At 41.0% G+C, this 22,434-nt stretch overlaps 1 protein-coding gene across 2 annotated transcripts; it reads left to right on the top strand.

Moving 5' to 3' along the window:
• The first annotated feature begins 1,388 nt into the window (after positions 1–1,388).
• Positions 1,389–20,774, top strand: CREG2 (cellular repressor of E1A stimulated genes 2). Of its 2 annotated transcripts, XM_021538483.2 has the most exons (4): positions 1,389–1,790; positions 3,928–4,097; positions 15,256–15,369; positions 17,129–20,774. In XM_021538483.2, the coding sequence occupies exons 1-4, from the start codon at positions 1,392–1,394 to the stop codon at positions 17,274–17,276; spliced, it is 831 nt and encodes a 276-aa protein (XP_021394158.2). In that variant the 5' UTR covers positions 1,389–1,391; the 3' UTR covers positions 17,277–20,774. The 2 variants fall into 2 exon arrangements, with proteins under 2 accessions (XP_021394158.2, XP_021394166.2); XM_021538491.2 differs by lacking the exon at positions 15,256–15,369.
• The last annotated feature ends 1,660 nt before the right edge of the window (positions 20,775–22,434 follow it).

The following is a 22,434-nucleotide window of genomic DNA, read 5'->3' as shown; positions in this document are numbered from 1 at the left end:
AAATGGGGGGTTTATCTATTTTTGAAGAGCATGCCTGCAGTGAGTTATCTGTGCCTGGTTGCTATTTCAAGAAGGGACAACTGCTTCAATATTTTAAGAAGGGACATATCCTGAATCAGAGAAAAGCACTTGTCAGGAGCTTTCACTCATTTTGGGTTTGGAAATCTACACTGATTTTCTGCTTGCATCTCCATTCATCTGTGTCAGCTCAAGATTTCAAGTGGGAATCAATTTTCAAAAGTGTGGTATTGCCACAGATGTAGACAGGGCCATGTGATAAAGGAAAAGGTAGTAATATATTCAATTCTGCAGATAAGATTAAGAGTTTGGTGCCAAAATTACATCTTCTTGGAAAGTATCTTTACAATCAGAAAAAACTATTAGGGTCTTAAGGCCTATTATACCCATTTCCACTATTCCTAATGTTTATTATGATGAAGGAAAAAAACAAGAATAGAGAGTGTAGGAAAAAAATATAAGCTAAAAATACTAGTGTTCTCCAGTCCACTTTTATTTATACGAGTTTAGATTCTAGATTAGATATACCTGTTCTCATGGCACAATTAAGCAGAAGTTGTATCAGTGGACTGATCTTGGAATCTCTTCTTCATGAACATGAAAAAGTAAGATGTACCTGAGAACATCTTTTAGATGTACCTGAGAACCTTCTGACAGGCAGAGGCTTCTGAGAGATTCATTCTTCCCTGTCGCCTACTGAACCTCTGTTCTTTAAATAATTTGCATGAATGCAATGGAAGTTTACAAGCATATGTTTTAAAGAATTACAGCTTTGCATTGCCATATTGAAGATGACTACTGCCAAGAAAGAAACTGTATGCACATGTGCCTTTATTAAATTGGGCTATTGATAAAAATTCATATATATGCAAATCTTTGCCTAATTAAAACCTCGCCTGGAAAACGTTTAATATCAGTTCCATGAATCTGCATATCAAAAACGCGTTCTTGCTAGCACCAAACTAATGCTGCCTGCCATCTCGGACTTGGGGTCTTGCTGTGACTTGCCCCCAGTGCCCAAACAGTTTTCCCTGTAACGGGAGTGTTCGCAAGGACACTCCCTCGTGGATCATCTCGTTTTTAATAAACGGAGAGGTCGCACCACCTCTGCCCGGACAGCTCCATCTCCTTGGTTTTGTGGCGCGTGTAGAGAACTTAATACGTGAGATACCTGCTGGACCGTGCACCCGAACCAGGGGCTCCAGCAGTCTCCCGGGTGCCCCGCAGTGAGCTCCGCGTGGGCTGGGAGCCGCGAGGGGCCCAGAGCGGCGCGCACCCGGGGCGCGCCGCGGCCGCGGGGCGAAGCGGAGCCGCCGCCGCCGTGCGCGGGGCGGGCGCGGCCGCGGGAGGGCGCGGCGGGCGCGGCGCGGAAGATGTCGGCGCGGCGGCCGTGGCCGTGCTGGCTGCTGCCGGCGCTGCTGTGCGGCGGCGCGGGGGGGTACGTGGTGGTCAGCTCGGTGTCGTGGCCGCTGCCCGAGGCGGGGGCGGCGGCGGACGAGCTGCACAGCTCCTCCACCGAGGAGGCGCTGCCCGCGCTGCTGGAGGAGGCGGGCGGCCTCTGGAAGCAGAGCTACCCGGCCTCGGCGTACCGCGAGGATGCGGCGCTGGGCTCCGGGCCGGCGGCGCGGCGGCCGGGGCAGGGGGCCGCCCCCTCCAGGATGTTCTCCTACCGGCGGGAGGGCGGCGGGGCGCCGGGACGCGCCGGCACCGCCCGCTTCCTCGCCCGACACAGCGCCTGGGGCTTCGTGGCGACGCGGGCCGCCCGAGGAAAGGTACGGTGCCCGCGGCGCCCGCGCCACGCGTTACCCGCCGGACGAGCGCCCGCGCCGCGCAGGGAGCAGCGCGAACTCTGGAGGAATCGTGCCCGGAGCACAGGGAGGGAGGATGCACGCTAAAAGCCGCACCAGAGAGACACCAAAAAAACCCCAAAATCTCAAGGCCAGAAGGCAGAGCTGCATCGCAGGGTTTGGAAAGGGGCTGTTGCAGGAGGAGGAGGAGGAGAAGGAGGAGAGCCTGCTGGGCTACCGCAAAATCTGCCCGTTCGTCCAGCTATACCAGTTTAAAGGACGATTTCTCTGTCAGGAACAATAAACAAAACAGCTGGTCTGCTAATTAGGGTCAGTCTTTTTTCCAGGTTTAAAATATTTCCTTTTTTAAAGTGACACGTTCTGATGAGACACAGCATCCAGTACCACTCAGACAAAAGGGGAAGAAAAGAGGAAAAAAATTATTTAAAAATACATTCTTAACTTTCAGTTGAAAGTATTCACAGATTAATTTGCTTATGATTTTGAACTAAATTTAAAAGCACTTAAGTCTTCGGGAAGCTTGGCTGAGTTAGTGGCAGTTAATGTTATTGTGAAATACAAAGTAACAGCTTGAAAAAAAGATGCTATTAAATGAATCTATGTGTAGACAGAGAGGCCTGTAATTCTACATCGGGTTTTGAAAATCCTATTAAACCATATGATCATTAACTCTTTTGGTTTATGCTCTCGCCAGAAACCCTCAGTCGAATTACAGCCATAATACAGTCTGCATTTATCTGCCTCCAGACAGAAGACAGAAGTAATACAGAAAAATCTGATTCGTAATAAAATTGAAAATTCGGGGGGTGGTGTTTGCTGCTGTGAATGTTGGACTATGCTGCCTGTGATCACAATTATTTTTGAGAATCCAGAGTGACATTAACCTTGTATGGCAGACTATTTTAAGCAATGGGAACACATCCTGCAATGTTACTGAGAGCATTTTTTTTTTTAATTGTAACTCTTGATAATAAACAAGGAATTGTATTTTCTAAGTTATGTAATATCATTAAAGCATTACTTCTAAGGAAAGCCAACAAAGACCATTTATAAGCACTATAAGCATTAAAATTTTGCAGGCATATAAACATTAAAAATCAGAAAGCATGCTACCGAGGTAACAACATCATCCAGGGTTTTCTTATTAACTATCCATATTTAATTTGATTTTGTTGAAAAAGATTTAATGCAATGACAGATAATTTTGCTGTTTAACATTTAATAGACCATGAAGAAAAAATATCTGAAGACATGAAAAAAGTAGTAATTAATTGAATATCTGTCATTACTATTTATAATGGGATGAAGAGCACAGTAGGAGTATATGTCATTCTGAAGCATATTGAGGAGTGTCACTACTGGGCAAGAACATTTTTGCATGCATTGTAACCACTGTGTGTACATAGGGCAGTGTATGGGAGAAAATATTTTTGAAAGCTTGGCTCCTTAGTGTCCCTTCTCTGCCATGAGAAGAGGTTTTACTTTGGCTGGCTTGGTAGTTGAGATACACACTCCCTCCCCACCCCCCCATCAGGAATCTGATGTTCCTGCCCAGGAAGCTGAGCTGATGTCCAGTTTGACTTCAAACACAATTCTAACTTAAATGCTTTCTTGTTTTTGCAAACTGATGCAATCATATTGCAAGTCAAAACCAAAAGAGGAGGCACTATTAGAGTACAAAGCAGGCTGGATCAAGTCTAAATTAGGCCCTATATCCTTTTGGGTTTAAGGAAAGGTACCAGCACTGGTTTAGAGTAAACATTTCCTGGCATCAATGGCAGCAAAAAAAAGACATTCATGCACTTTAACATTTTTAATTTGGTAGTTCCTTTAAGCTTAATGTAAGAGAAAAAGTTCTCTATAGTGTCATGGTCAGGACTAAAGAGAAAAAATAGAAGAGAGATCTCTTTTCATAGAAGCATGATAGATCTAATTTAGAGGAGGTGGATCTAATTTAGAAGAAATGCTGTCTCATGATGATAACAGAAAGTGGGAGCAATGGGGCTGGCTGTCCTCTCTCCTAGAGCCCTTGAGGGAATCCCCCACCTTGAAAACCGTCTATGTGCAAGGATGTAACCAGTTGCTTATTTGGATTTTGCAGATCCAAGGTATGCCCTACGGGAACTGTTTACTTCTCAGCGATGGTCCCATCAATAACAGCACTGGAATTCCTTTCTTTTATGTGACACCAAAGGATAACACTGTGACAGATCTTATGAAGAATCCCATGGCTTCTCTGACCCTTCCAGAGGCAGATGGAAATTTCTGCAGGTAACACTTCTATCTGCCTCCTGCCACCTTCAGTGAGAACAGAGATCTCAAAGCAGAATGTTGGGTCCCCACCTTCAACGTCTTGCATTTATTTTTGACTCTCATGATCAGCTACATGCTCATTCCTTTGTTGTTTTTTTTTTTGGTTGGTTTATTTTCCAGTAAATTCCCCTGGTAAAGCATAGTAGAGAAAACAGAGGTGTCACTGAACTATATTGTAGCATCAACAGCTGGAGTGGCTTTCAGCTTGAACATTAACATGCTTAAATTTTAATCTCTTCTTGGACATGCCTACATAAAATGTAGGTGTTCACAATCCTATAATAGTCTATAGTTATCTAGCCAATAAAATCCATAGCATTTTAGAGGCTATCCAATTCACATCTTTGCTCTGCTGAAAACTCTGGAGGCCCTGCTAAATGCCTTGACAGGGCTCCAGCTCTCTGGGTTCTGTAAGAGGATCTCAGTTCACAAGTTACATTCTGAGGCCTGTGACTCTCCATCTGATTTCCGCCTCTTCAGAGAATACGATGGAATGTGATAGCTTTGCAAAATTTTTACACCTTGTATATCACAAACAGTCAATAAATGACCCCCCAAATAGAGAAATCCACATCTGGGGTTTACCAATCTACATCCAATCCCTGGTGCTTCTCTCCGGAGACATCAGTGAGTTGACTTCTTCTTAATCATGTCAAAGAATCTTAGATGGCCCTTAAGGTTTCTTCCGACACAAACCATTCTGTGATTCTAAGTCCAACCCCCTGCCACAGACAGGGACACTTTCCACTATACCAGGTTGCTCAAGGCTGCATCCAGCCTGGCCTTGAGCACTTCCCAGGATGGAGCATCCACAGCTTCTCTGAACAACCTGTTCCAGGGTCTTACCACCTTCACAGCAAAGAATTTCTTCCTAACATCTAATCAAAACCTACTCTCTTTTAGTTCAAATCCATTATCCCATTGTCCTGTCACTACACGCCCTTGTGAGAAGTCCCTCCCCAGCTTCCTTGTAGGATCCCTTTAGGTACTGGAAATCTGCTTATAAGGTCTCCCTGGAGCCTTCTCCAGGCTGAACAACCCCAGTTGCTCAGCCTGTCTTTGTAGGAGAGGTGGTCCAACCCTGTGATCATCTTCATGGCCTCCTCTGGACTTGCTCCAACAGCTCCATTTCACCCTTTGCATATAATGAATAACTTCAGATCCCCAAAGCTTTACATGTGTAAAATGCATGTATGTAACCTCAAAGATGATTCAATTCCCCTCTCCATTCTTGTCTCCTTGAAAAAGACATAGCTCTACCATATGTTTGTTTACAGTCAATCCTGTGGCAAACTTGGCTGGGTCAGCCTTGTGTGAAGTGTTATTTACAAAGGCCTCTTTATGTGACGAGGTACATGACACCGAAATGGTGTCAGACAGAAATTGTCTCTTACCAAAGCAGGTCGTAGCTGACGTTCCAAGGAGAGAGAGAGAACTGGGAAGAACAGAGTCCTTCAGAAAGAAATGGCATTAATAGTTTTTATTCCAATTTAAGGTCCTCTTTGGGGAAGGAGAGGTTTTAGCTTAAGACTAGATTTCCTCACCTGAAGATTGCCTTGAGTATCATTCCACCTCTCAAACCTGCTAGCTGAGAAGAACCCTGGGAAAAGCCGGGAATGGCAAATATAAAACATTACTGTTAAACTTGTCTGTATTTGTCTCCAGAATATATTGTTTTCTAGAGAGTTATATGGTGGAAAAATGAAATGTTTCTTAGTCTGAAGCAGTACAAGTAATTTCAGGCTGACATCCTAGCCACAAGGAATGGAAATCATGGCTTCCTCTTACAATGTCAAACACCTAAAAGGAAACTTCTACCACCACCATTTGTTACGCTAATTCAGTCTTGAATGCTTGAAAGGTCAGTGAAGTAGTGAAGTTAACACCGGAATGGTTCTGCTTATTGCTTAAATATTTTCAATTAAATATTTTGGATTAATAATTTAGAAAATAAAAATATCCATCATTGCAGGCTTAATGGCATTTATTGCTGCTTTCTGAGCTTTTTAATTCAGTCTAATAGTAAACTTACTATTCAGACCAAGTGCTTAAAAATGTATTTTAAGTCCTATGTCTGATTGCTCAATGCCCCTATTTTCAGAGGCCCAAGACTCAGAGCAGCTTCCATTGATGATGTGGTAGTGTTGAGCACTTCTGAAAACCACACACCCACTTAGGCACTTATGTGTGGCCTTTGATCCCTAACTTTAAACAGCCACTCTTGAAAGTCTTTGCCTTTTATGGCTTAGCAACATCACCGCCCTATTTACCTGTTTGGGAAGTGTTAATTCACCAACAAAAGAGAAAAGCTGTATGATTTACAGAAATATGAAATCCATATACATCACAAACCTTTGAGGATATTTATTCAATGTCTTTTTATTACATCACTATTAATTTTCAAAACCCTATTATTTTGATCACTATGCCAGATATTGCTGCTGCTTGTTTTGCAGCCAGGGAAACCTGGATTCTGTCACTTGACTCTCCAGTCTTCTCTGCAGCCTGAGACTATGCTCTGTGGTCAGAAGAGCTCTCTGGGCCAAGAAGCTGAACCTGGATTTCCAAAACGGCTTAGTCCAAACTAATTACCGTTTGCCACATCCATACTCTCCCTCCCTACCACCCAGTCATGTGCTACCCTGCCCCCCATCACTTCTGGGCTTTGTCTCAGCCTGAGCTGAAACAAATGTGAAGAAAATTATCCTGACAGCAAGAATAAGTTTTTATGCTGATCCTTCTTCTTTTCATCCTGTGGCTGGTACTGCTCCTGGCTATGCAATCCCACCCCCACCCTCCAGCTGACCATATGGTGGGCCTATTTTTGCTCAGTAACCCAGCAGAAACCTCTTGGGGTTTTTTTCTGGATGAGATTTCTACTGTCTGAGTAACGTGAATCAGCTCCTCAAGAGGCAGAGAAGAGCAAAGTAGAGGGGAAAGGCAAAGAGAAGGTGGTGGAAAATAGAATATTCTCATTTCAGCAGGTAGCCATACTCCAAATATTTGAGTTAGTACTGAATTGACTACGAAGGTTCAGTTTGATCAGTGCTCCATGTGAGCAAGATTTGAGACTGTCTCTTAGCAAGGAAGGGTATAGGCAATGGATTTTACCTTTCTTCTCTTCCCTTCCCCTATAACCAGGTCAGAAATTAATGTATGTTTCAAACTAGGAATCCATGACCGATTTTTACATTTAAAAGCAGCACCATCAAAAATTGCAGCCCAGCACAGCACCCCACTGTCCCCCCACTGAAAGGGCTCTGTGGGTGGTGCGACACTGAAGAAAACAAAAAGGTGTCCAAGCCCCACTGCCAGTGCTTGGGGTGGCCTGTCCCCAGCTTCAGGGTGCACTTGACCGGCTGAGATAGATGGTCTGTGCCATGCAAACAGCACACTGCATCCCCAGTGCAGAGCTTTATGTGATGGCTCAAGTTTGGTATAGCAAAAGTCTCCTTTACTAGCACTATATGAGAGACCTTTTGCTCTGTGAGACCTCAGGTCCTGCTAGCATTAAAATGGTATCTGTGAGGTTTTCTTTGCACAGGAAAGTGTCATTCTTGTCATACATTTTCTTCAGTGCATCATTAATTGTTTTAATTTCAAAATAATTATGTAAAATAGCTAAATGAGTAATATTCTCTGTGAGAAAGTTCATGTCCTTGTATGCTGGTAATGCATTTGTAGCTTGTTTTCATGTGGAACTTCATTAGAGTTCCATTATTAATGTACTTTGAGTTGCAAGAATCAAAATAAATGAGAAAGCTGATCAGTGCCTGTAGCCAATGCTCCTGGGAGTATTTGGCACTCTCCTGAAAAATGCTTCTGACCTATTGCATGCAAAAGAAATCTCTGGCCTTTAGAAAGAAAACATAGCTGACATTTCAATGTCTTCGTGTACCTAATGAGTTTCAAGTGACTTGTGTACACCAATTTGATATTAAATTTATTTAGTAGCAAATTTCATTTGTTTTGTTTCAGAACAGACTCAAGTTCCAAACCTTGATAATGAATATTTTCCCTTTCAAGGATGTGAGGAATACAGACTGGCCTTTATGGTGCTCCAGCCTCAATATTTAATCAGCTGGAGAGAAAATTTGAAAACCCTAAACTAATAAGAAAAATAACATTTAATATTGAAAGAAAGAGGACTGCAATGCATCTGACTAGGCACTAACTTCAAGACATTTTAGTATTGCAGCTACAGTTTGGATTCCTCATCTCTGACCTAGAGATTACCATTTCCCAGAGGGAGATGGGCTGCCCCTCTCTGAGAAGGCTCTGATGGCCAGGATAGAGACAGCATTTGTCAGTAACTACACAGCATCTTATCTGAAGGCTGATAAATGGATAATAGAAGCAAGAAAAATTAAATGGTTCAGGGCTATAAATATACTGGTATGTCTATGCTACTGACAAGCTGAAAGGATTAAGTTTCATTCTTGCAGCTTTCAGAGGGAGCAAGACCAAGCCCGACATTAAAGAATAGAGCAGCTATTGTTCTAAACACATTTCACAACACACAGGCTGCTCAGAGGATTCCTCCTTCCAAGTAAGCTCCTGAGTCTGCCTCATTACAGCTGCAGCCTGGAAAACAGGCAATTAATTTTAAACGTGTGTCACCTCCCTGACATCAGGTTCAGCACATTCACAGGGACACACTACAGCTTTCTTAGAGAAGGAGCGGTTACATGGCTGCCATGAACTGGTTTTCATACAAGGGAAAAGCAGCAAGCTTTGGAATCAGTCCACCTTTGGTTTTTTCCTGCTATTAGTTATGGATGGTGTTTCAAATCCATACTGCAGGCCATGAGTGATTTTCATGAATTCAGATTCCCCTCCTGATTTATGATCTCCATCAGAGCCATTTTACTCACCATGCTTATCTGGTGCTTGAGGTAGCAGATTGGCATGATCAGGCAGATGTCTTCAGTGGACATAAGCTGCCTCTGTAGATTTCCTAAATGCTGCATGGAGAATGTTGGCAGGAAATGCTGAGCCACCAAGCCATGGGAAGAGAAGAGGAATTTTGTGGGTCTGGGTTCCTGCTGTGTGGTGGATCAGCAGCATGCACAAACATCCAGCTTCGTTTCCTTGGTAATCCTGAGGGACAATAAGGCTGCCATGGGTGGAAGGCACAACCTTTGAGATGTCATATGGCCACTCAACATATAACTACTGCTGGGTTTGTAGAGTCACTGTTGTTAATATGAGGATTAATATAACAAAGAAATCTGGTACTGTACCTTCACACAATGAGAAATTATGCATGCAGAAGACAAAGGTGAATTCAGACATCCATAATTTTTTGAGATCCACCTCCCGATTCTGTGGCACAGACATATTTCTAGTTCTGGTATTTATATTGGCCCTTTTTAGTCATATGCAAATAATTACATCAGTAGTTGTTCCTGAAAAATCTGTATTTTAAAAAAAAATTTAAATGAAGGTACCAAATTAGAAAGTCAAACATGAAACCTACTATCATCATAACCCTATACACACAATACAGCTCTAAATTACTGTTTTTCCTATATTCTTAAATAACCGACTTCCTAAAATCCCTTTTCTAGTGAAATACTGTTTCTCTGACTGTGTTTACAAAAATAGTTGATGCTGTGATTCTTTTTTTTTTTTTCTCCCTGAATTGTCTATGGTTAAACTATATAAAAGCTTCCTGTCTGAAACACAGAGTTCAGCTGAAAAAATGCATTGTTATTGTCAATTGAGAGAGGCAAACAGACTGGCTTCGTGTAACACTTTGTAATTAAAATATTTTAGGAAGGATTATCTTCTAGAAAGAATGAAATTAGTTAAAACACATTAACTATTATTAACATATTGAACACATTAACATATTGAAACACATACTAGGAGTACAGACTCACTTAAATGAAAGAATAGCCACTGGACCAATACACTTTAGCTCTCTGACTTGACTTCAGATTCAGAACAGAAGACCCCTTCCAAAAGCAAAAATATTTTAACTTTGCTGGCTCCCAACCATGTCTGATAAAGAAATTCTTGTCAAAATCAGATCTGCCTAGTCATATCCGGTTGAAGGCCAGCAACAGCTTTTCAGATTATGAAATTGCTTTCAGTGGAGATTTTGTTTGACGTTCATGCCATGCAGATTAGCAGCACCAATACATTCTTTCTGCTTCAGAGACTCTGGTAGTTAGTAGTGAACAAATGAAATGAATGAGGAGAGTAACTTACTTTTAAAAATTAATCATATTTATGAATCAAAATTATATACACTTTACAATAATTCTCTAAGGACTGAGCATTCCCTCCCTTCCTCTCTGTAGCTTTTAGGGGACAAAAATCCTATGATGCATTTTATAGTAGAAAATAATTCTGCCTTTTCATCTTGTGCCTAGTTTGAGGCTACATGAAGAGGAGCCCTGTGCAGGGTGTGACAGTCACCTACCTTGCATCCATGGGAGGTGACAGGGATGAGCTGTATCAGCAGCCAATCCCCATCTCCTAATTATATGGGTTTTCATGACTGCTACCATTATAGGAGAGCTTAGAATATGTGGAAGCAGTCATTGCCCTTATGCCATTCATGAGCCGTGTGCTTGGCTCTCTGTCTCTTCTTTTCTGCAATAGGAGAAAACTCTTTCCCAGCTTCTTGTCTCTGCAACTCTGAAGAAGTAGAGGGATAAGAGCAGAGTTTTCTCACACGGCAGTGAGAAATGTGTTCAGTGGACATATGTTTATCCTTCCAGGGAAGATGGAAGGTCTTGTTTCCTCAGGGAGTGGAGAAGAAGGATATCAGCTCCTTTGTGGGAAAAGGAGTCTGGGGAAGAAGAGAGGGATTCCTCTGCATAGACCCCTGCTTCCACACCCAGACTGGAACAGTACTAAACCCTCCTGCCTTTCTCCTACCAGTTCCTTCTTGGGGGTTCCTGGCTTTTCATTCCCAAGTGCCTTCCAAACTCTTAATTTGCTTTTCATGTTGATCTGTGGCAGATCAGTGTCACCTCACTAATGGAATGCAGAGGCTGAGAATGAAGATAATAATCAGTGATAGTTGGTCAGAAACCAGGAGACAGACCATCATCATCAGGAGTCAAAGCAGAGTTCTCAAATGTGAAAGGAAATCCTAACCAAGTTCAAACATCATCATCTTATGTGCCAATATAGACACAGCAGCTTGAAGTATAGGTTCATAACACCTGGACTTGGATAGTTGCTGTATAAAATCCTTCTAATTAAACTCCAAGAGATGGCTAGTGTAGTAAACAATTTAATGAGTAGGTGCCACTCTTTATTCTGAACCACTCTTGAACCAGGACCCGGAAACTGTGTAAGTGTTACACAGTAAAATAACTGGGACATGGTCATTAGCAGTGTGCTTTGCAGCATTGCATTTCTGTTGGGAAATACTTTTCACTTGGATGCAGGCCACTCCTTAAGCTCAGTAAAGGTGGCACCTTTGTAGGTGATATCATCTCACACACTTGGAAGAAAATGCCTGGACTGGGTCAAACTCTGCATACCTACTTTGCTCACTGTAAGAAGAGGAACAGGAACAATCAATTCTTCTGTCTTCACAGATCAGATGAATAATTAAGATGATATCTCTTAATGCACTGTTTTCTTATAAAATGCATAAACTGAATCTTCCATTTTAATCTGGCCTTCCTAATTTTCTGCAGCAAAGCATATGTATTTGAAATAAGCATGAAAAAAATCAACTGCATCAACTTGTTCATGTGCCAGCAAAAATGAGAGGAACTTTACGCAGAGGCAAGAAATGTCTGGTGAATGCATGACTAGACCTCTACAGATGCAAGTGAGGAATGTTTTCGTAAATATCCTTTTATTATCTTTAGTAAAAATATTATATAAATACCTGACTATATCACCTTGCTCCAAGGAAGCAAATCCTGCATTTGTATTAGTTGCACTGGTAACAACACTGAAAACTCAAGACCCATTCACAACATTCAGAAATGGTAGCTGTAAGTTTAGTGGGTTTTGATGGTTTAAGAAGTATACAAGTAATCAAGCATCATTAGGTGAAATACTATGCCAAAAAATAAATGCAGAAATAGATTCACTTCAGAATATGAAGGGTTCATTTGAAAAAGAAAATACTAATGCTAATGTCAATTTAGAATACAAGGTTCCTAATTTGAAACAGAAAACCTATTATAAGAGGCAGGCCTGGAAGCAAAACCAAGAAAGTAATAACAGTCAAATGTACCATTGCCCTGTTCAGCTCTTCCAAAACTTCACCTAACAGTATCTCAACAAATAATTTGTTTGAGTCTTTTCCCAGAAAAACAAACTGACCCTCCAGAATATTATTCCAATATGCAAAATTCAGTTTGAATATTTTTACTGGAAAGATAGTATTATATGTGTCAATCATTGTAGCACCCTGCTTCATGAGAATGTACAGAAAACTGTAAATAGAAGAAGCCAGGGGAAAAAACCAAAACATAAAAGAACCTATTCAAGCTATGGATGCACAATGTGTGGGTTTTATTGTCATCCAAATATGTGGAGAGCAGCTTTTCATGTCAATTGTGGAAGAGTCACATCAGACACTAGTCCTATTAGACAAAACTTTCTCAGCAAAGGGAGGCAGGGTTCACTACTTAACCACACCAGCATGAGCTCTATTGCCTACTCAAAATCAAATCCTATGCTTTCAGAATAAACATGGACTTTCACAAAAACACCAATATATATAATCTGAGAAGGTCAGACCAAAATTTCTCACTGCTCCTGATCACATCCAAAATCTATCACCTCAACCTGCTCTGTGAAACATAGTCATCTTTTAATAACAGTCTCTTTCAAAATCCTCTCTTAAAGAAATTAACTATGTATTACCTAGGAGTTGTGTGCAAGATACACTTGCAAATATTCCTGCTTTTCCTGGCTCTTCAGTTGTTTTATGATACTGTTTGGCTGTGAAGGAAATAGTATCATATATTCAGATGCACAGTTGTTTTAAAGCAATTTTCTGAACTGAATTTCTGCATGCAGTAAGTCCCTTTCCTTCATCAATATAAATGTTAAATATATACTGAATATATTTATGCAGAGAGCTCTGGACACAGTATTAAGATTAAGCATAAAAGACAACAATAGATCAGGAGATTGCTTCAAATGGACTTGAACACTTCATCATCCAGGGCCAACAGTTGCCAGAGTGTGAATGTGCACTGCCCTGGCTGCTGGACACACAGACCCTCAGCTGACACCCCTCTTTCTCTTCAGCTGTATTCACTGTATTTTCCTTTATTTATTTGTTTTGGTAGGTGAGCATCTCACTGGGCCATGGGTGCTGGGCAGCCACACAACACCCAAAGCCTATGCAAAAGAAATCCCAGGAGCTATGGGTGTCCCTGGGGCATGGAGCTGTGTTCCTTAGGGAATCCCAGGAGCTATAGCTATGGGTGTCCCTGGGGCATGGAGCTGTGTTCCTTAGGGAATCCCAGGAGCTATGGGTGCCCCTGGGGCATGGAGCTGTGTTCCTTAGGGAATCCCAGGAGCTATGGGTGTCCCTGGGGCATGGAGCTGTGTTCCTTAGGGACAGAGCACTTTCAGGCCACTGGAATCCAGACATGAAGTGACATCTTCAGCAGGCAGTAGGAGTCAGTGCTGAGGATCTATGGTGTACCAAGGTAATAATATAGACAAGTTTGTACTCTGCATACACACTAATAGAAATAAACCCATGTTTAATAAACCCATTCCCTGCCTAGGCAGGAAATGCAGATTTTTGTACTCACAACACCAGTTTTATAAGTTTAAAAATTGTATCAGAGAAAATGAGACCTTTATAAGCTGATGTAGACAGAAAGTCTGAGCCTGATCTTTGGCCTTGACCCTTCCTTCCATCAGTAAGCATGGGAGAGGAAAACAAATACAAATGGAATTGTCCAAAAGTTGTTAAACTGAACATCGCCTTCAACTGCTGCTCCAGACTGAGCAGGACACTGAAATAGTGTCCCTGAGATGATGTGACTGCAAATGGCACTTTGGAGGTCAGGCTGCAGACAGTGGCAAGTGTTTACCGGACATAGTCAAGTATCAGTCAGCCTCCTGTACTTCCTTACATATATCTGTTCATGACCCTCTTTAGAAAAGCAGTTATTTTATCTAGTGAGCTACACAGTCTCTCATAGCCATCTGTGGAGAATCTGCAGGTGTTAAATTAGCTGCAGGAGGATGCCCATATGTTTCCTGCATACACTAGACACACATTGAGAAATATAACCAAAAATGAAGCCATTGCAGAATGTACACAGTTAAGGCTAAAGGGCTCAAGCCAAGGTCTTTAAGTAAAATTGTACATGGATGAGATGTAATTTACTGTGATTAAAACACAGCAAAGAAGAAATGCAGCTTTGATTTCCTGATGTAGTTTCTTGGGCTGACATGTGAACATGGTTCCCTGAGACACTAAGCAGTCTCAAACTACTGGCAACAGGACTTAGGGCTGCTCAGTCTTTGCCAGGATCAAGCCTTTGCACTCATTTAATACACTTTTTTTTTTTTTTTTGCAATTGGTAGATTTACTTCTGATTTATATCCTTGTATTGTATATGTCAGAGTCAGCAATTGCCCTGCAGTTACTAATGGGAGTTATTTATTATTAATATATACAAAGAGCCATAAAGTAACAAGATTTGGTGCAAAGCGGTTGAAAAATGAGTAAAAAATGAGCAAGGATTCATTTTCTAGGATAAGCACAATGAAAAGACCTTATGTTTTACTTACAGATACACATATTCATATTCTTTTCTGTATGGCAGGGACTAACCATCTCAATACTTCTCAGAATCCTAAATACAGGACTGTACATCTGTCTGAGAATACTGATATTTTCATATTTTTTTACAAGCTAATATATACTAATCCAATTTTTGTGAGCATAAATTAAGATTAATCAACTATCTACAGCAGAGCTATGTGTCAGTAAAGTGTTCCTTCCAGATTTCCCCCCTCCACCAAACAGTATAGCTGGGAGTAGAGAAGACCCACAAGGCTTGCCAGAGTTTTTTATATGTGAGCAGGAGTCCACACTTCTCCAAAAACCCTTAAGAAAGAAAGCAAGCTATTACTCATGAGCAATTTTCTCTGTGCACAGAAAAAACGTAATTGATCCAGAGGATCCAAGGTGCACCAGGCTGACTCTCACAGGACAGATGGTCACGGTGCCTCCGGAGGAAGTAGAATTTGCCAAGCAAGCAGTGTTTTCCAGGTCTGTATCTAACAGGCATGTAGTAGAGTGCAACCCATAGGCTTGAGACAAATACACAAATGTGGCCTTTTGGTACAAAAAATCTGAGAAATAACAAACCTGACCTTTGCTTTGGGGCCATGAAGCATGTTGGCCTCTGTGTGGCTTGGAATGACAGACCTTTTAACTCCTGAGGAAATGAAATATGGAAATGCAGTTAGTGTTGGACTCGACTCGATTTATAATCTGGGAATTATGAAGATATGTCACCTGGTACCAAGGAAAGATTCCATAACTCCACTGTGTATTTGTTATCTTTAATGATTCTACCCCACCTTATGACAGGTAGTGGACTCAGAGACAGAGCAGAGGTCTGCTGCCTTTGGGTTTACAAACATTTTCAGGGTGGAGTTTACAAGTTTAATTATATCTGCTAATGTCCCAGCTGCTTCAAAGCCATAGTGCTGTCTGAACAGTCTCCTTTGAACAGAGGCAGGCACAACCCAGATGTGTAGCATGCACACAGGGCGTGCTCCCATGCCCTTCAGTAGATTTCCAGAATTACAGGCATGAAAAGCCTAAACCTTAGCTGGGGCACACACCTCCCACACGGGCCGCCAGGGATTGTCCTCCAGGTGCACCTTGCCTGGTCAATCAAATACTGCTGGGAAACTGGCATGAGCTTAGATCCAAAACAGCCCAGAGGTGGTATTCCTTCTCACCTACAGGATGGGGTCAGGGTGGGACTCTGTCAGTGTGTGCCACCAATAGCAAAAATGGGACCATGAACAAATGGAGCCATATTGACAAACTAACCTTTACAAACTTCACAGGAATTAGATTTCCATGTGATCCAGAGTCCAGCAGCATCTCAGCAGAGGATGTTCTGCTGTCAGGGTGCAAGAGTAAGAATGATAAAGTGAGGGCTGCTGGGGCACATCCAGTGCCAGCAGCATCTTATGGTAAGTTGGTGCCACTTACCAACCCCAGAATCATAGGTGCTGAAAGGAACAACTCAGAAAATGGTAGGAAACACCATTTTCCTAATGAGAGGGAGACCAAGAGGTTGCCAAACCAAGCACATCTGCTGCAGGGTCCTCTGCAGGAGCAGAGGGCAGTGAGCCACCCTGCAAGACTTGCACCACTCCCCGCCCATGTTCCTGCAAGCACTGACTTGAACTGTGGTATCCACTCTGTGCATCACTGCTGAGCTTCACACAGCTATGCCTGCTGGGGCTTGGGGAGCAGACATCTGCACCCAGTCAGGGAGAATCTGTCTGACCTAGCTGTAAGGGAGACCAGAGAAATGGGACAAAGATACAGGATGAGAAGGCTGTTGGAGGTGACAGTTTGCAGAAGCAATGCTCTATCTGCTACCCAGTTTTATTAGCCCTCCTTCCATACCACCAATTGCTACCAAAGATGTGGTATTTTCAGGACACTGTTTCCTTTAAACAGATACAAGCACAACCCTGATATACATTCAAAGAGTCTTCTCTAACTATTTTTCTCTTACTCAGAGACCAAATAACACCTACCTTTAGAGACAGGGTTCTGCAGTGGGGGACGGTGATTGCTGGCCTGCATTGCAGTTCTCCCCAGACTGGGGTGAGAAAGATTGTAAACCTTACACCAAGGAAGGGCCAAAAAGATGAATGGTGGTGTTCTCATATCTCAGGTTTCATTCTGGCTGAGCACAGTGGGCTGAAAAAAAAGCAGACTATGCATATGCTTTGGCACATCTAATATTTTTTTTTTTTGCTTTTCTTTGTCCTTCCAGGCACCCAGTGGTAAGAAAGTGGCCTCGTAGCTATGAGTGGTTCTTCATGAAAATGAACATTGAACACATCTGGCTTCAAAGCTGGTATGGAGAAGTTTCTCCCATTGCAGTAGAAGAGTATTTAAAAGCAGTTCCAAATAAAGGATGATTGGATGGGCTTTGAGATAGAAATCTCCTGAGTTTCCTTTCCAAGCAGTTTTAAAATTTCATGGTAGATGGTTTCTTTACAGTGATATTTTTCTTCTTCTCCCAAAAGGCTTCAAAATAGCCCTGTCTCACATGGAGCAGAGTGAAAATAAATCAACACAGACTTTCAAATTATAAAGGAGAGGTGGATATGAGCCTTACCCTGCAATGTACACACTTGTCATTTCAAGCAGGCAATGCGTCATCTGAAATGCTGTTTTTAAAATGCTTTGTATCTGTTTGTTTTCACTTATAATGCTGTGCACCCACAGGGAAACTACACTATGTGCTAAATATAATGTTCTGAATTGCAGAAAATGCAAATTGCCTACTCAGAACCCTCTATGCATTGTGGAGGTATTACTGCTGCTTGGTCTCCCTTGATTTGTAAGAATTTTAGGAGAAACTTAATAGCTGCAAATTTAGGTATTTAAGTTTAAAAACAAATTATTTGCTAAAGCTGTCCTCATTTTCTAACTTCTCTTTTCTATGTGTGCTTTTCCCTAATTAGATAATTTGATGTTTCACTTGGAAATTGAGTAAAACTTCCCTCTTTAGCAGAAAAATACAATCAGTTCAAACAACACAGCTCCAATATAAATTGTCTCTGACACAAAGATAGTTAAACACATTAAAGGCCAAAATCAAATCAGCCCCACAAAGATTATCTCAATACAAGTATAAACATTCTCCTAAGAAGAATCCGAGTAAATGTTCTCAGCCTGTTCCTGTTGAGACAGGAAAAGTATTTCTAATAGCTTGTAGTCCCAATTTTTTTTGTCTCTCTGCTCCAGCCACTGCTTTATTTTTAACTGGCTTGTGCAAGTGATTTTTTGTAAGCCCTCACTAACTCACAGAGGGGTGGAGCCTGTTCCTTAACTCTGTTTCCTCACCAAGATTTAAAGGGCTTGTTCATGCATTTATTTTTTTAACAAAGCCTAAAGGGTGTTTCAGGCCTTGAAAACCTGCTTTTCCCAGCGTGGAAAGTGCAAACTTGGTTGCAAACACGTTATGTATAAGTGTCTCATGTGGTAATACCAGAAGAGTTCAAAGGTACTTTAACCACTGTCAGCTCTTTCTCTAGATATCCTCCTGGTAAACTTATTCTGCAGCTCTTAAGGGTATCATGGAAAAAAAAATCCTATGGCTAGCCAGACAAATCACCACACAGTTTGAAAATTAGATGGCTGCTCTCCCTGTTACATTAAGAAGGAGACACATTGAGATGGGGTTTATATGCCTGTGGGGATGACCTTCCAGCATCCTTGAGAGTGCATTTGAGCTCTGGTCATCAGCCTGCACCACATCTGGGCTGGGGAGGAGCCTGGGTGCCTGGGTGAGTGCCCTGAGCTTGTACAGGTTAATCCCTGGGCAGAGTTCAGATGCAGCTGCATGAGCTATGATCAGCTGGAAGCCAATTAAGTGTAGCTGAGCTTATTTTGGCTCAGGCATGGAGAGAGAGAGTGTCATTCCCAGAACAGCTGGGCACCATGCTGTTTTAACTACAAGGGGCCCCAGGGTGCCCAACATAGCCCTAGGGTGAGTCCCAGCCCCCAGGCATCAGTACTGTTCCTGATATTCTGTAAGAAGCTAAGGCAAATGAGGGGGAAAAACTGTTTAGACACTCACTAAGCTTTTTTTTTATTCTTGTCTCATTGCCAGAGACTTTGTTAGCTGTGCAGATCTTTTGCAGAGGTAACTGCACAAAAGGAGGAAGTGTCCTGCCTGCATCTATTTCCTTTTTTTTTTTCTCTTGGCAGATGAGCTGCATTTTCACATTTGAGTTTGCCCCTGAATCTTGCATTGTGTAACACTGAAGCAAGATGGCCCATCCTATACAGATTTATAGAATACCATCAAGTGAAATCCTCCTCGATTCCTATAATTTGCCATGGGGATCTTTTTCCACTATGGGATGACTTTATCCTTTAGGATTTATGTGACTTTCAAATCTGAGTTTCACAGGAAGAATACCAATCCTTGGAAGAGAATTTCACAGGTGTAACATTTCTGTGAAAATATAATTAAAATTTCCATATCCCAATTCACTATTATTCCCAGAGAAACCTTAAACCCCCCCCCCCCCCCATTCTCCCATTATGTTCCCCACTCCTATATACACACAGATTAAGCAAATCCAGAGTACAATTTTAATGTTTAAACAAACTGAAGAAGATAGAAAAATTTTAAAAATGCTACTGTTACTATACTCTCAATTTCATTCACATCCCCTGGCAACAGTGACATGGTCCTATGTCCATCCAATCCATTACCTTATTAACAAGCCTTGAAGCAGTAAGGGATTGTTTCAAGATGGTTCAGAAGAGTTTTAATGGTTTAAGAAGTCAGTGTGTACTAAGGAAGTTTTGAATTTACAACACCCTACTTGTTATAGGCTGCCTCTCTGCAGGCACAGATTAATTTGAGTAGCTTCTGTATTGTAAAATGACACATTCATCAAGATGATTTTCTGTATGGACCTGCCATGAGGGTCTTGACAGAACCTCAAAAAATGAAATGCTGGTGACATGTCAAGTGACAAAAGGGAATGAATAAATGCTGTGTTGTATCACCTGTTCTCATTTCATGCTTCCTTCACCCAAGGAATAACTACCATGTGAGTCCTTGAAAGTCTGTAGAAATTCATCAAAAATACAACCTGCAGATTTTGATTGGAATTTTCCAGACCAAAAAAAAAAAAAAAAAAAAAAAAGGGAGATGATAGTAGTTTGCTCATTTGGGCTGCATATTATTATTTATGGGATGGTTGTAATTTTTATTTCAACAGACAAATGTCTCAAGTAATATTGGTCATCACATGGTAAGTGATTTTTATTGAAGCTTTTAACCCAGAGTTTTATCTGAAATACCACAATAAAACCATACTTCCTTAAGACTGTAGAATCTGATCTTGCTTCAGTTCAATCAGTATAAAAAATCATATTTATTTATTGAGCTTTAATTATTGGATCAAACAAGCATTTTAATAAGTCTTGATAAGCTCTTAAATATTTATTAAGCATTTCAACTAGCTGATGTGTAATTTCCATGTGTTCTATATTTTCATTATTTCTGTAGCTTCCCAAAAAAAAGTTTGTGCAATATGGTAAAATTTCACCTGTGATCTTGGAATATTTAAAAGATGTATTTACTAATTTCTGTATACTTGGAAAAAGAAAAATGAAGTTAAAAACTTGGGTTCTCACTTCTTGCTAATTTGGGTAAAAGAAATGCATGTACAGGATTTAGGCACAGCTATTTGAACTGCTGTTCTTATTTAACCAAATAATGCTCTATTTCTGATGAATGTTTCATCACTTCAGTGGTTGAAATGCAACCTGTCTCATTTCTGGATGTGTATTGCAATTTGCAATGTACTTTGATTTCTAAAAATATTGAAAGTTGTTAACAAAATGGCCATGAAGAAGAAATGTAAATAAAACAAATTTCAAAGTTGAAACTGTATAAGGATATTCTTCAGTATAGCATTTGCCAGAGTAACCCACATTGTGCTAACAATCATTACAATTTCTATCTGTTTTTCTCCCTGAGTTTTCCTGTACAAAGTTAATTTTGCTCAAAATATTTGTGGGAGTTGAGAGTCCAATCTACCTTTTCTCTGTGGAGAAAAGTCCAGCCAAGCACCTTTTATTGTTCCCTCATCTTCTTATTTATTGTGTTCTTTGCTTTCACTCTAGCAGTTAAATGTCACTCTTAAAGTTCACTCTTCTTTTCTGCACATAGGAACTGAAGACTCATCTCTTAGGTGTGCATTAATAGTGTTTTGGAAGTTTCCTTAGTGCTATTTCTTCCCTTGCCAGCCTTGCTCTTACAAGTTCTTGTTACAGCTTGTTCTCTTCTCTCCACTTTCCTTTGATGTGTTTTCTTAAGCCAAGTCTGACAATTTACCTTTTCATCTTGTTTTCCCTCACCATCTCCTTTCAACAGAATTCAAGCTCTCATACTAAAACTCCCACTTCATATCCAATAAAGATGAGAATAGAATAGAATAGAATAGAATAGAATAGAATAGAATAGAATAGAATAGAATAGAATAGAATAGAATAGAATAGAATAGAATAACAGTCTGTGCTAGGATCAAATAACAGTCTGTTTCCTATTTACATTTTAAATCTTGCTCTGGCCACTGGTTGGACTGCATTCATAAGAACTGTGACTACAGTTCCCTAACCTGCACAAATCTCAGTCAACACCAGTTTATTATTTCCAGTAATCTGTATTTTTAAAAGAACACTTCCTGCAGCTGGTTTCTTCCTTTTTACTTACTGTTTTTACATTTATCCCATTTCTGGGGTGATGTCTATTCTGACTACACCAAGTGTATTTCATTTATTTACAAAAAAATGAACAAAACCAAACAAAAATCAAAACAAAATATCAAACCAAACGAAAACAAAAAAACCCCAACCAAACCCTAATTTGAACATTTTTGGAATCACTGAAGTACTTTCATTTTTTAATCTTCTTTTTGCTAAATACTGAATTTGTGCTTCTTCCAAATTGTGGTGCTTGTCATCCTTCAATAAAGCTCACCTTTTACCTGCCTTTTCTCCTTTACCACCTCCACATGCCCTCTCCCATCTAACATTTTGCTAGATGGTTCTGTTTCCTTCTCTTTTCTCTATTTTTTTTCATTAACTCTCATTTTTCTATGTTCTTCCCTCAGCTTCCAAGTTCTCCGCAACCCCTTCATTACTCTGCCCAAAGACAGCCTAAAGACATTACTTTGCTCAGTGTTTCTGTCTTCTTGATTTTGCTACTTTAATCTTCTTGTCACTATGCTCAGTGCCTTTGGAGAGAGTCTTAACACTGCCGAGTCTTATTTTGGGAGAATGCTAGAGAGTAGCTTTAAGGAATACTTTGGATTTGAAGGTATTTGTTTGTTTGTTGAAACACTGCCTCTGGAACAGAAATGGGAACATATTGGCCTTGATGCCGACACAGAATAGGGCAGTTCATCGAGCTTATGACTTTTTCCAATGGTATCTTCTACACAAACTGTTAGAGGCTCTATTAGGCCCTGCCTGTGTCAGCACCCACAACATATAATCATGATTAGGAAAGACATCAACAAAGTTTGACAGTGTTGTTTGACAACA

The sequence above is a fragment of the Lonchura striata genome, chromosome 2 (genome assembly GCF_046129695.1).
Source record: "Lonchura striata isolate bLonStr1 chromosome 2, bLonStr1.mat, whole genome shotgun sequence".
Taxonomy (NCBI): Eukaryota; Metazoa; Chordata; class Aves; order Passeriformes; family Estrildidae; genus Lonchura; species Lonchura striata.
Note: the sequence above shows the minus strand (reverse complement) of the source record. Positions and strands in the feature narration are given on the sequence as shown.